The sequence below is a fragment of the Protopterus annectens genome, chromosome 1.part0, assembly GCF_019279795.1.
Source record: "Protopterus annectens isolate FY-2018-M chromosome 1.part0, PAN1.0, whole genome shotgun sequence".
Taxonomy (NCBI): Eukaryota; Metazoa; Chordata; order Ceratodontiformes; family Protopteridae; genus Protopterus; species Protopterus annectens.
This window is the reverse complement of record NC_056725.1, coordinates 1799542803-1799555993: the sequence shown is the minus strand read 5'-3', so window position 1 is coordinate 1799555993 and position 13191 is coordinate 1799542803. Positions and strand designations below refer to the sequence as shown.

The window sequence follows — 13191 nt, the reverse complement described above, 5'->3', positions numbered from 1 at the left end:
ACCTAGCTATCATTCGGTTAGAGTCACACTCAGTTTCCCTCTGAACTCTCACAGATTCTTTCCCTCCACTTCCAACCTTTATCCACTTCCCTCAGGAACTCTTCCTCTTAGGGATCAATTCATCTACATAACTATAAATCTTTCTTCTTCGCCAACCTTTTCCAAGTGATTTTCTCAACTTTTTCTTTTCCATGCATTGGCATCTCCATCTACTCTTAAGTGTCTTCCGGCAGCTATTTCTTTAATTCCTCACTCTTTATTTCTTGAATCCTCCTAATGTCCATTCTTTCTACTCCTGTTTTTGAGCAGGCTTATCTCTCAGACCTCCTGTATTCTGGACTCCTTCTCAAACTCTGCAAAATTCTAGAAAGTTTTTTTCAGATTCCTTTTCTTCCCAGAAATCCTTCCACCTTCATGTTCCTTAAAGACAGAAGCTTCTTTACTTCTTTCTTCTTTGCCTTCAACCTCTATGTTCCCCCAAGTCTTCATCATGCCAAAACCTTCTCTCTTTACCTTTCACATCAGCTAGGACAGAAGAGAACTTACTTAACTAACTCACCATTTTTCTCTAAGGTGGTTCCTGGACATCAAATAAAAACCAATGCATAAACCTCCTGTCTTGCTTGTCTGTATTGCAATAGGTGATTACAACATCAACACTAAACCAATCTTCATCCTTCCCTGGAGTATTCCTTGACAGGATCTAAAAAAACAAGAAACTTCTTGATCAGCTGTTTGTCTTATATACCATAGAAAGGACTTCCATAAACAAAGGTAAAAATATCCAGATCTGTAACATGTCTGATTACCTCCAGAAAGGACTTCAGTTTCAAAGGTATCTTTATCCAGCCCAAAGCCCATTCTGCCAGAGCTTTTTTTACTAGAGCTACCCAAAACTCCCACCACTGCCTGCTAACTGCATCCACCAGAGCTTCTTAGCTACCTCTAGCCTTTAGATTAGCATTATAAGTTGGATTTAGCTTCTAGAACACTACTTGCCACCCTTGGTTCCACTGTTCCATCCAGTTAGTGCCGCTCATTTCTAGACCCCTTTCTTAGCTGTTTTGGCTCCCCTGTCTGAGGTGACCTAGTCAGATAACATCCCAGACCTTAGCTACCACCCACCATAACGCTCCATGTTGAAGGCGCAGATTAACAATCCTAACATATGTTCCCTCCTTCCTTACATGTTTATGACCTTATAGGAGTTTTCTTACTATTACTTTCTTTTCTACCACCCTTTCTTAGCTATATTCCCTTAGGTATATTGTGATCTGAGGGATGGTGTGGTGGTTCCTGTCTTCCTATATGCTATTAGGGATAGAGTTTACAGAGGCTCCTTTTCTGTTATAAGCTGCAAGAGGAAACGAGGTGGAGAAACATGGGTAACTTATAAGCTATTTATACAGATGTCAGATTTTAAGTATGCAAGACAAACAAGAATACAGTTGATGACATGGGATAATAATGAATGTGTGAACAATACAGACAATTGATGACATGAGATAATAGTGACTGTGTGAGCAGTACAGACAATTGATGACATGAGATAATAGTGACTGTGTGAACAGTACAGACAATTGATGACATGAGATAATAGTGACTGTGTGAACAGTAAAGACAGTTGATGACATGGGATAATAGTAAATGTGTGAACAGTACAGACAATTGATGACATGAGATAATAGTGAATGTGTGAACAGTAAAGACACTTGATGACATGGGATAATAGTGAATGTGTGAACAGTACAGACAATTGATGACACGAGATAACAGTGAATGTGTGAACAATACAAACAATTGATGACATGAGATAATAGTGACTGTGTGAACAGTAAAGACAGTTGATGACATGGGATAATAGTGAATGTGTGAACAGTACAGACAATTGATGACATGAGATAATAGTGAATGTGTGAACAGTACAGACAATTGATGACATGAGATAAGTGAATGTGTGAACAGTACAGACAATTGATGACATGGGATAATAGTGAATGTGTGAACAGTACAGACAATTGATGACATGGGATAATAGTGAATGTGTGAACAGTACAGACAATTGACATGAGATAATAGTGAATGTGTGAACAGTACAGACAATTGATGACATGAGATAATAGTGAATGTGTGAACAGTACAGACAATTGATGACATGGGGTAATAGTGAATGTGTGAACAGTACAGACAATTGATGACCTGAGATAATAGTGAATGTGTGAACAGTACAGTATTGCAGTTTTGCAGTAGACAGGGTAAGATGGAGAGCAGCAGATTAACGATTCTGAACTTAAGGTACAGCCTTAGAGCTATTGTTATACAGGCATTAAGAATGGATAGAAGATGTAGTAAGTAACTGATATAGTAGATTACGTGTGGCTGGGTGGCACATGTTGCACTTAGTAAGTTGGGAGCACTGAATGTGTATGTGAGGAGTCTGAGTTGTAAGTGAGATGAGGAAAAGTAGGGAGGCTGAGAATATTGGATTTTTTTATAGTCATTGCTGGTACATGAACATAGCCAATGGTAGAACAGGTGTTGTTTCAGCGAACTCTTAAAGCCTTCAGGGTTGCTAGTAGACCTAATTGAAGGGGGGAGAGCATTCCATAGTTTTGCTATAGTGTATGGATAAAGCATTTAACCAGCAGAAAGATTAGGTTTGATACAATAAGGAACATCTGATTGACTGATCTCAGAGGTCTATTTAGGTGATACATGGTGAACAGAGAGGAGAGGGCAGGACAGCTAGAAGGCTTATAGATTAGCTTATGAGCTGTGCTTAGTTGTAGGTATGTTAGATGTTGAAGTTCTAGCCAGTTCAGATGTTGGAGTGATACACAGTGGTGAGAGGAGTGTTTGGCTCTGGTTACAAATTTTGGGATTTTATTGTAGCATGTGTTCAGTTTAAATTTAAGAGAGGATTGTATATTAGTAAGAAGAGGTGCACCATAGAGGAAGGATGGACGTAGAAAGGAAGAGGCAAGGCATAGTCTTGCTGCATAGCTGTAGAAGTGTTTGTGGCTGTACAGGATGCCTAGTTTCTGATGTTTTTTTATGTTTGTGTTAATGTGATGATAGAAAGTTAGGTGTTCATGTATGATGACCCCCTAGAAGTTTGGTATATAGGACTATTTCAAGGCAAGTGTTGAGTGAGTTGATGGTAAATTCATTTTTGGTTAGGGGTGTTGTTTTTTTTTGGGGGGTGAATAACACGAGTTTGGTTTTATTAGCATTTGGGGCTAAAAGGTTTCATCTATAAAAACTACTAGTTCTGCTACATTTGCACATGCATTACAAAATGATTGCTTATCGGAAGTCACTAGTAAGGCCAGTGGTGTCAGATTATTGAAGGAAATGTAATGTGGTCTGGATTGGGGGCTTATGTTTGTAATATACAGAATGTTTAATGGAAAGTATTGTGCTCTAAACTTTTTATTTATCAGACTATGCAGTGCTGTGATTGGCTACATTTGGGTGCCTGAGCTTTGAAGATTTTATTTTGTTTTTTTTAGTAATTGTTATATGATTTCACAGCTGTCTATGCCTGACTGGGACTCCTGTTTTCTCCTGCACTTCTGGTTTCCCTACTCTTTCTTCATGGTCTGGTTAAACAAAGTCGATTATTTAAAAATATGTTTTCCCCACAATTCTTTTGCCCTTCTTTCCAGACTGTCTGCTTGTACTTTCCTGACGAGACAGTTTGCCAAAGTCTGTTTCTGTTACTGTGGTGCAGTGTGGCTCTGCACATTATAATTGTGAACCAGTATGTTTGGTGGTCACCGCTTTGTGTCTTCAGCTTCCATAACTGAGATCATCTCTTTCGGTACAGTTTGCAAGTACCATATTCAAAAATTTCACTTTCTTGAGTGGGTTCTTTCTGACACAAATAGCTGGGGCTTACTCCAGCGCATTTTGTTCAGTTCTCTTCATGCTGTGATGGTATTGTGGTTATTTAAACCCTTTGTATGTCTGCACTGTGTGCACTGTCTAGATTCTGGCCATTATTGTGTGCTTACCTTAAATGATGCCTCACTCCATCATTAAAGATGGGGAATAATATCAGAGATTGTCAGAAAAGTTGAGGTGATGTGTTTGCTGTCTGCCTTGGTCCTACCAGCTGCCTTCCTGGTGTATTTTGTATGCTGTTCGTTTTATGCATCGGTACAGTATAGAATGTAGAAAAAGTAATGACATTCTTAGCTCTTTTCTGAATGCATCAGGATGGAGAGATTCAATTAACAGAATCAAAAAAATTAAAATGCCCCGTTGTTAAGGTTTTCTAACACAGCGGTCCCCAACCACCGGGCCGTGGAGCACTTGGTACCGGGCTGTCTGGTAAGTGAATGCCTGTATGAGTGTGTTTGTGTTTGCATGTGTGTGAGTGAATGTGTGCATGAAAGCAAAAGAATGTGTGTGTGTTTGTGTGTGTGTGTGTGATTGTAAGAGTGAGAGTGATGTATGAATGAATGCGCAAGTGGGTGTGTGGCATGTGGGTGTGACAGAGCGATGTGTGAATTAATGCAGGCATGAATGAGAAAAGTGACTGTGTGTGTGTGTGAGATCGGAAGAGTGAGAACGATGTGTGAATAAATGCAGGTATGAATGAGGGAGTGAATCTCTTGTGTGTTTGATCAGGAGAGAGCAAGAGTGATGTGTGAGTGAATGCAGGTATGAATGAGGGAGTGATCATGTGTGAGAGATCGGAAAAGAGTGAGAGCGATGTGTGTGAGTGAATGCGTGTATGAATGGAAAAGAGACGTGTGTGTGTGTGTGTGTGTGTGTGTGTGTGTGTGTGTGTGTGTGTGTGTGTGTGTGTGTGTGTGTGTGTGTGTGTGAGTGTGAGAGAATGTGTGTGTGTGTGTGTATGAAAGGTACAAAAACCTCATTGCTGCTGCCTCCAGCGTTCATTCACTCACTCTTCACTCTCACTCGCTCTCTCTCACACTCGCACACACACCATACCTCTCAACCTCTTAGGAGTACAAAAAATCTGGGCAAAGCCTAACAGAATGGGAGGACAAATAGGGACAGATTTTAAATATTGCTTTTATAACCTTAGAAAGTTGCTAGAATAACAGGATTTGTCATGCATTTTTCTGAAGGATATGAGGTCTAAAATACAAATGTCTGTCATTACTTAATGACTTCAGTCCTCAGATCATCCCAGTGATTTGCCAGAAAATCACAAAGGTTATGAGGATCATAACAAAACTCAGAGGAAACATCTGGACATTTTGCGAAAATCTGTACAGTTGAGAGGTATGAATACCTCTCTGCCTATTACTCAGATCTAAAAGTCTGGACAAAGCCAAAAATAATGGGGGGACAAAGGCCCAAAACAGGGACCCTTTTTAAGTACTGCTCTTACAAACTTCGAAAGTTGATACAAATACAGGTTTTGCATTAGCATGAATTTTCTGGAGAGTATGAAATATGAAACTCAACTGTCTGTCATTATTTTCTGACTTCAGCCTCAGTGATCTGCCAGTGATTTGCCAGAAAACAATTTTATGAGGAAAAAGACCAGAAATATGAGGCAAAAATCTGGAGATTCTGTGAAAATCTGTACAGTTGAGCGGCATGCTGGGCAGAGCCAAATAATAGGGACAGATTTTAAATATTGCTCTTATGAACATAAACTCAGTAAGGTTGCCATTAAGTTTACTTACCTCTCAACCACAGTAGATCAGTGTTATGCTGTTAAGCAGAATGTACATTATTTTTTGGTAATTATTGCTGTCTGTCTTTTTGTTGTACTTTGGAGCTTTTCTCCCCGGGTCTGGCCTCCTCATTAAACAAATGTCAAATAAATAAATATCTACTTTATTATGAGCGCTGCAAGATGGCCGGTCCATGGAAAATTGTCTTACATTGATACCGGTCCTTGGTGCAAAAGAGGTTGGAGACCACTGCTCTTAACACACTATTCCTCTTCATGTTTCTCAAATTCCCTAAAGTCTACTCCTTCAGTACCCCCTTCACTCATAGGATGTGCGGCTAAGTCACACAACTAGAGCACTGCATTAATCTGTGGTTACAGTAATGCTGCATTCCTTTCTGACTCCTCCCTTCACCTTTTGTATAGTTGTGCCCTAATCTTGAGAGGAGTTGGGGGGGGGGGGTGGTACTGCAGAGGTAATGCTGTGGTGTTAAACCTGACATGTGGCTTGTCCAGACACAGGATAGGGATGTTGAGGTTATAGAGTGGATATAAAGGATGAAGCATGTGAGTGGGTGATTGGGGGCTCTATGTGTGCAGTTAATTTACACAGGGTTGTTAGTTGCATTTGATACTGTGAAACAGACTTTACCATCCTTAGCGCCATACTCTTTGCTGCTGTGTAATAAACACTTTGGTGTTTTTCTTCAAAAGATGTCGATATGACTGTGTGTGTGCGTGCATGTGTATGTGTGTATTTGCAGCTCATGTTAGAGTTATGATGTTTGCAAGCTGTAAAGAACTGAATGACCCAGACACACACTAGTAAGGAGGGGAGTAAGAGGTTACATGCTGTGGTTCTTTAACTCCTACAGAACTCTTTAATTACTTACTTTCCACTGGATTTTTTCTCATAATACACATCTCTCTTGTTTCTATGAATAGGCTACTGCAGAAGGTCGACTCAAACAGCTGCAAGATGCTCATCGAGATTTTGGACCCTCATCCCAGCATTTTCTGTCTAGTAAGTTGAGCATGTGCTAGTTTAACATGCAGAAGAGAATAGCTGTTGGTATTGGAAAAAGTAATGTTTTTTTTTTCTTTGTCGGCAGGCTTGACTCAATGGCTCCCCTTCTTTCATCTTAACCCATTCATTCTTCCATTGGGGTGAGAGCCCATTCACTCCCCGGTGATGGTGAAAATCAAGTTTTGGGAGTGGGGCAGTCAGCGGATTCCTTGGGCTAACTTATCACCAGCCCACTCAAAAACCTGCAAGCTCTGCTGTAGCTTCTACTGGAGGTGCATGTGTAATTTCGCTCATGCTCAACCTCCTGACCAAACTGCACAAACAGTGAAGGACTTGTTAGGCTCTTTGTTGCAACATTTGCCAGAGTAGTGAGCCAAGCTATAGCCCTGCCCCAGGATGGCTGAGCTGGCGACTGCAGCACTCTCCCATTCTCCCTACCTATGCCGCTAGTCCAACACGTCTTATAAGGTGCAGTCAGATCTTTATCCCTCTGACCCAAGGGGCTGGCAAGTATTGAAAAAGTAATATTAAGCCTTACTGCAGTTAATCTCATTTTATTTTCACACTTTTTGCCTAAATTTTTGACGGGTCCATCTGAGTGTGATACTACAACCAATTAAGAGACCTCTCTGTCAATGTTGGGTGCATCTTTCCAAGGGTCCCTTTTAGCACTGTACCACATCCTGTGCAGGCTTTACCCTGCCCACAGGCAAGGATTCCAGATTGCTGTAATTCTTATAGGGGGATCATTTTTTTCTTTCTTTGATCCTCCTCTGGTTCATATGCAGTGATGCCATACTAGCGTAGCAAGCCATTGTGCTTGCATCCACCTAATGCACATGTGCAGTCTGAGACTTGTGTTCATAGGGTCCTACATCATCTACACCAAGCCCTCAGTAAGTTTGTGGTGCAGTAGAAACCCCACCTCCAACCCTCCCTAAAAGAAAAGAAAAATGTCTGTTTCATCATTTTTTACTCCCTCCTTCTAGGCTGTTCTGCTGGTCTGGGTTCATCCCTGAACCTGGCTCAAAGATTGTGTGACTGGATGCCCTATAAGTCCCTGCCACAAGCAAACACACTTGGCTACTGTTGAACATTTTCATTTGTTGTACTACTGACACATTAAAGTTAGCATTTTTATTGACAAGAGCACACACAGTTGTTTAATAGAAAATGGATAAGCACAAAACCTTGGAGCACCGTCTAAAGTTTGCAATGCATTAAACTGTTACACAGTTACAGCAGATGGACGGTCAGATTTGTGATAAATTCCCTCTCATTTGGCATCTCACAAAAGTGAATCAAGCCTGATGTGAACAGCTGTCCAGTATAGCTTCTGCCTTTTTTTTTTTGCTACAAAATTATTATTGCTTAGCAAAGGTATAATTAAGCATTTTGTAGCAGATGAAAATGAAAGAGTTCTGCTCTTGATAAAGTATCATGTTCACACTGGTTGCCAGTAAAAATGCTATAGTTTCTTAAAATGAGCTTGTCTACCTCCCTTTTATTAAATACATATTGACCTTTTACTGTCCCTGTTTAGCATTTAGCTTGTATGGCTTTTTGCATACTCTTGCAAGTAGGGAAGGACCTGTATCCACCTTGTGACAAATGCTGCCGCTGTCTTCCAAGTGTCAGTCTTGGCTGCAGCTTTGTGTTTCATTTTTTTTTCTTTATCATTCTTGTTCTTGAAAGAATGCTACTCGGGTGTTTTTATAGATGCATTTATCACTGACGCCTCACGCAAATAAGGAGTGACCATTACCAGATTCTGCCAGTCTTTGATAAATTGTGGGATTGCTGGCTACCTTACTGGAATGCTCATTGAAATTGAGAAGTGCTAAATGTTTTTTCTGTCCTTTATGTAAAATAATGAGATATGGTTGGCTAAGTCTAGCAATTCAGTAGTCAAGGCATCATTCTTGACTGGGTTTTATCCTCTGAAACTCATGAATTCTAAGCAGAGAAAAATGTTAAGAAATATTTTAATGCTGCAAAATAGAATGTCTTCACATTTCCTTCTTAATTAAAATGTGTACTTCAGATGTCCTTCATTGCTGTTGGCTGTAGGAATAAGCTTTCAGTCAATGCCGTTAAGCATGGTTAGTTGCTTTTTCTTTATGAACAGTCCTTCTATCTGAGAAAATGCATCAAGAAAACTACCAATGGGAACCCTTTGCCTCGCACATTCTGTAGTCAGTTACTGAGCAGCCTCGTGTTTCACAAAATAGTTGGTCTGGCTTAGCATCACCTACAGCAGGATTACATATTCTTTGGCTCCTTCTGCTTGGCTGATGAAACAGTGGCCCTGAATGTGGCTTTAATCTCTTCCTCACACCGAAGCCAAGGCATCCCTACCCTGACACGACCACAGACAGGGGCATTTGTCACTGTTGTCTGATCCAGTAAATCTAATCACCTTACTCTTAAAGTTACACTGCACAGTTTGTGTTTGGGTATTTACTACTGCTGATTCAGTGTTGTTGTTACCCTATCAGGTACGTTCTGGTTGTCTGTTGTTCAGTCAGTAGTTAAAGCTTTCAGAAAGCCCTATTTGAAGTTTGAATATTCACAAAACTCTATTCTTGCTTGTGAGCTGTTGTTCCCCTCTCTTTATGAAGTTGTTGTTCTACTTTTGGAATATATTCTTTGAAGCTAAAAGTCAAGCCCTTAGGCTTCTTGTTAGGAAACCTCTGATATTTTTCTCTTGCTGTGTGTGTAAATTATACTCTGCCTAATTACTTAACACACACTGCTTTTCCTCCCACAATCTTCCACCACTATACAAGTTTTCTAACTTTAGAGAATGCCATCAATTTTGCTACATATTGGAATTTCTTTTTTTCTCACACAGAGGAAGAATACTAGCTGCTCTTGCAGTGTATTGGCAGTATCACTTTGTACTGTACCAACATCACACTTTCAAAGAGGCACACTCCATCCAGGTTGTGAGTGTCTGCTCCACCGAGGCTTGAATTTTTCTGGCCATGGGCCAACAGTGTCATGGTCAGCATTATGATTGGTGTGCTTATGATGCCAAATGGCTGTGGAGTTTCTGTAATGGGCTTTTGCTTCAGCACTACTACAGGCTTGGCATATGCTATGCAAATAGTCTGAACTGTTTTGCTCAGTGTTTTTTTTTGCCTTGCTCTTGTTAGTTCCAGTGTTCTGTTTCAGGTCATGTGTTGAAAAGTGCTCCATTTGTTAAAAAAAAAGTAGCAGAAGGTTTTGCTCTTTTCCTTGGTGATTTAGATGTCCAAATGATGTATTTATTTATTCTCATTTGTTAACTGGGTTGGTCCAGCTGAGTCAAAGGCCCGTTTTCAGTGGAGATCCGTGGAGAAAACCTCTCATCCCATTACTGTCCATCTGATGTCAATCCAGATGATATCAAATAGGTACAGACTTTGTAAAATTTCTTTAAGGCCAGTTTGATTTCAAGGGTTCTGCCTAAAAGTTGCCTAAAATTAGTATATATTGAGTCAATTTTATCAGAGAGTACCATACTTAACTGTTGAAAATTTTGCAGAATGTCCAGATTTTTGCTTCACATTTTTGGTTTGACCCTTCTAAAATGTATGGTTTTCTAGCAAATCATTGAGGATTGATTTTACTAAATGACGAATATGCAAGTTTCAGACTTCATCTTTCAGAAAATGCATGCCAGTGCAAAACTGTTATTTTAGCAATTTTCTAAATTTATCGGAGCAGTTTTAAAAACATGTGCCTGATGTTGGGCTTTTGTCCCCTGTTATATTGGCTTTGTCTTGAGTTCTTGTGCTAAGAGGTTGAAAGGTATGCAGAGCACTGACCAGCTTCTAGAAAATTCAGGGTGGATATAGCCACACAAATTTCAGCTGCTATAACCAAATCAGAAGTAGCCCATACTGCCAGACATTCTGCTGCTAGTTTTCTGCATTATTTTCTCATCCCATTACTGTCCATCTTTTGTAGACAGTAGTATGTGAAAATATCATGCCATCACTTTAGCATTCTTTATGTAATTCCCTATTATTAGATGCTTTCAAAATGTTGGTACAGATGATGCGTTAAATTGCCATGTAAAACAATTGAGCATATTTCTTTGAACAGTGTGTATGTATTTAAAGTTGTATAGGATTATCTTTATCAATATTACTACATTATTGTTAATCCCAGTATGAAATTGTTTTTATATTAAGAGAAAACACGGTAACACACTTAACATGATAAATTGAGCATATTCTTACTATACTTAACCAAAACAAATCATGCCAAGTAAGGTGCAGGATGTAAAACAGAAATGAGCTCCTAAAACAAATCTATCCTTGAGGAAAGGCAGAACCAGTCTTTGCTTATTATTCATGTGGACATCCATCCAGCAGGTCAATTTTAGAGTCAGACTTTCAAGGTACTTCCTAAATTCATTAATGGGAAAAAGCTCTTGGAAGACCTGTCCAGACCTGCATTTCATTTTTTGGATTAGAACTTCCTGTTCTTGTTTTGTATTTTCCTCAGAAAATTGTAAGGGGTTGATTTTCTTTTTTTTATCATTTTTTTAAGTAATTTGTTTCACTGTGTAACACAAAACACAAGAAGTGGTTTCTTCATCTAGCCAAAAATATACACTAAAAACTTGCACTTGTTAACTGAGATGAAAGTACTTAAAGCATAATTTAAGTGCAGTAACTGATTGTAATGTAGAAATCCAGGTCCATGTTAGGGTAGGTCTCCAGTCATTTTTTTTTTAACTTGGGAGATAGGTTATGCGCATGTAAATACCTGGTTTTATAGGAAGAAAACTTTGCTGAGAAATTCTCTTAAATTATTCCATTGAGGAGTTCTATATAATTTTACAAAACAGCTAGTCGTGTAAACAGACAGTAATGCATTATCTTTACTTGTAAAGTTCAGCCAAGACTTAAAGATGTGTGGCAATTTTGATGCTAAAATCGTTACTATAAAATAAGTGCAGAACGTTTCCTTTTGTAAAGGACCTGATGACTTCTGATGTACCAAGATGAAAACTTTAGCACGCTTGAATTGCAAAACTAGAATAAACATTTCTTTTTTGTTTGCCTTTAGTTCATTTTCTTCTTCTTGGAAGAGTGTTCTGAACTGCTCAGAACTTGTTCTTGCTATCAGAAAATGGCCATAATGGAGAGATATGTCTTATAACTTTACTGCCGTGTCCCAGGCACGGTCTACATTTTCAAAAAGGACTTCAGTTAGACAGTTGTCAGTCATCATTGACCTAAAATTTATAACTTATCAGAAAGTAGACATGAAGCATTCTTCAACCTTTTCTCCTTTGAGGAAAAAGTGGAACCTCTGTTATTTTTCTCCAGGAAAAATACCCCATAAGAAGTAAAGTCCACATGTAATTTCTCTTACCCAGAAGTAGATAGTTCCACCCTTTAACCTACGAGTCCTTGTCCAGCTTTACCACTCAATCACTTTTTGATGGTATCTAGGCTGCTTGCCTTTTTTCCTTAGGCTGCTCATTTCTTCTTTCTCAAGAGGGATTCTGGCTTCGCACCCCAGATGAAGTTACCCTGGTGAGGGGATAATTAGTCAAATGCCAGCTGACATTCTGTAAGTACTTCTGAAGGTGTTGAATCTTTTTTTGGTGTTGATACACTAATCATTTGTTAAGGCTGGCTATTGCCCTCTTTTGTCACATTGTTATAGTGGCAGATATTTTGTCATTAAATTCCTTGATGAAGCTTTCATTCATAATCCTCTTGTCTGCAGCTGAACTTAGATGTCTGTCTCACTGTGTTGACAGGCCTTCTGAGGTACATTGTATGTCTGCAAGTCCTTTGTTTGGTGGAGCTTTTCAGATGAGGTTTAACTCGTTCAAAGTGGAGGAAAAGATAGAAAGTTTTGTGATGGTTTTTTCTGTCAATGTGCGCTCTCAAAATCACCACCCTTGAGGAATATTCTGTAGATGATCATCGTGCATACAGCTGCAGTCATAACAGATGGGTTCTCCTGCCGTCAGGCGGGTCCTCGGTCGGCCGAATTCCAAAGTCTAGGTCCGGCGTCGGTTGTCGTCGCTTCTTCCCTGACGTCAGTGCGACAGGGGTATAAAGGAACCAGCCAACGCCATTTTCTTCAGTCTTTCTTGCCGCGCGGTGCCCGAAGCAGAAGCAGTTTGCAAGTGCTGGTCGGCCAGCTCCTGAAATTACGAAATTTGGAAACCGAAGTCTTCTTAAAGCTAAGTACCCCATTGGGGAAACTTTTCTTGCCTCAGACCGATGTCAGACAAAGTTAATAATTGTATTTCTTGTGGGAAGCAAATACCGCATAAGGATTTCCATTCCCTCTGTATACCTTGTTTAGGCCCAGACCACAACGTCTCGGTCTGTCGCTTTTGTGCTACATTCAACAAACGCACTATTAAGCGTCGGGCGGAGTTCGCCCAGCATTATTTTGGAAAAGCATTTAACTATACTATGTCGTCAGATACTCCGACTCCAGTTTTGTCAAAAAAACGGAAAGACAAGGACCGACACACGAGGTC

General features: G+C 39.8%; 1 protein-coding gene across 4 annotated transcripts in view; it reads left to right on the top strand.

The window, feature by feature from the left end:
• The window catches only part of UTRN (utrophin), a 4744936-nt gene that overhangs the window by 3928668 nt on the left and 803077 nt on the right, over positions 1 to 13191 (top strand). For all 4 annotated transcript variants that reach the window (XM_044069601.1, XM_044069592.1, XM_044069610.1 and 1 more), the window contains one exon: positions 6605 to 6683. In XM_044069601.1, the coding sequence (XP_043925536.1) occupies positions 6605 to 6683 (79 nt within the window). The remainder of the gene's footprint in view (positions 1 to 6604; positions 6684 to 13191) is intronic.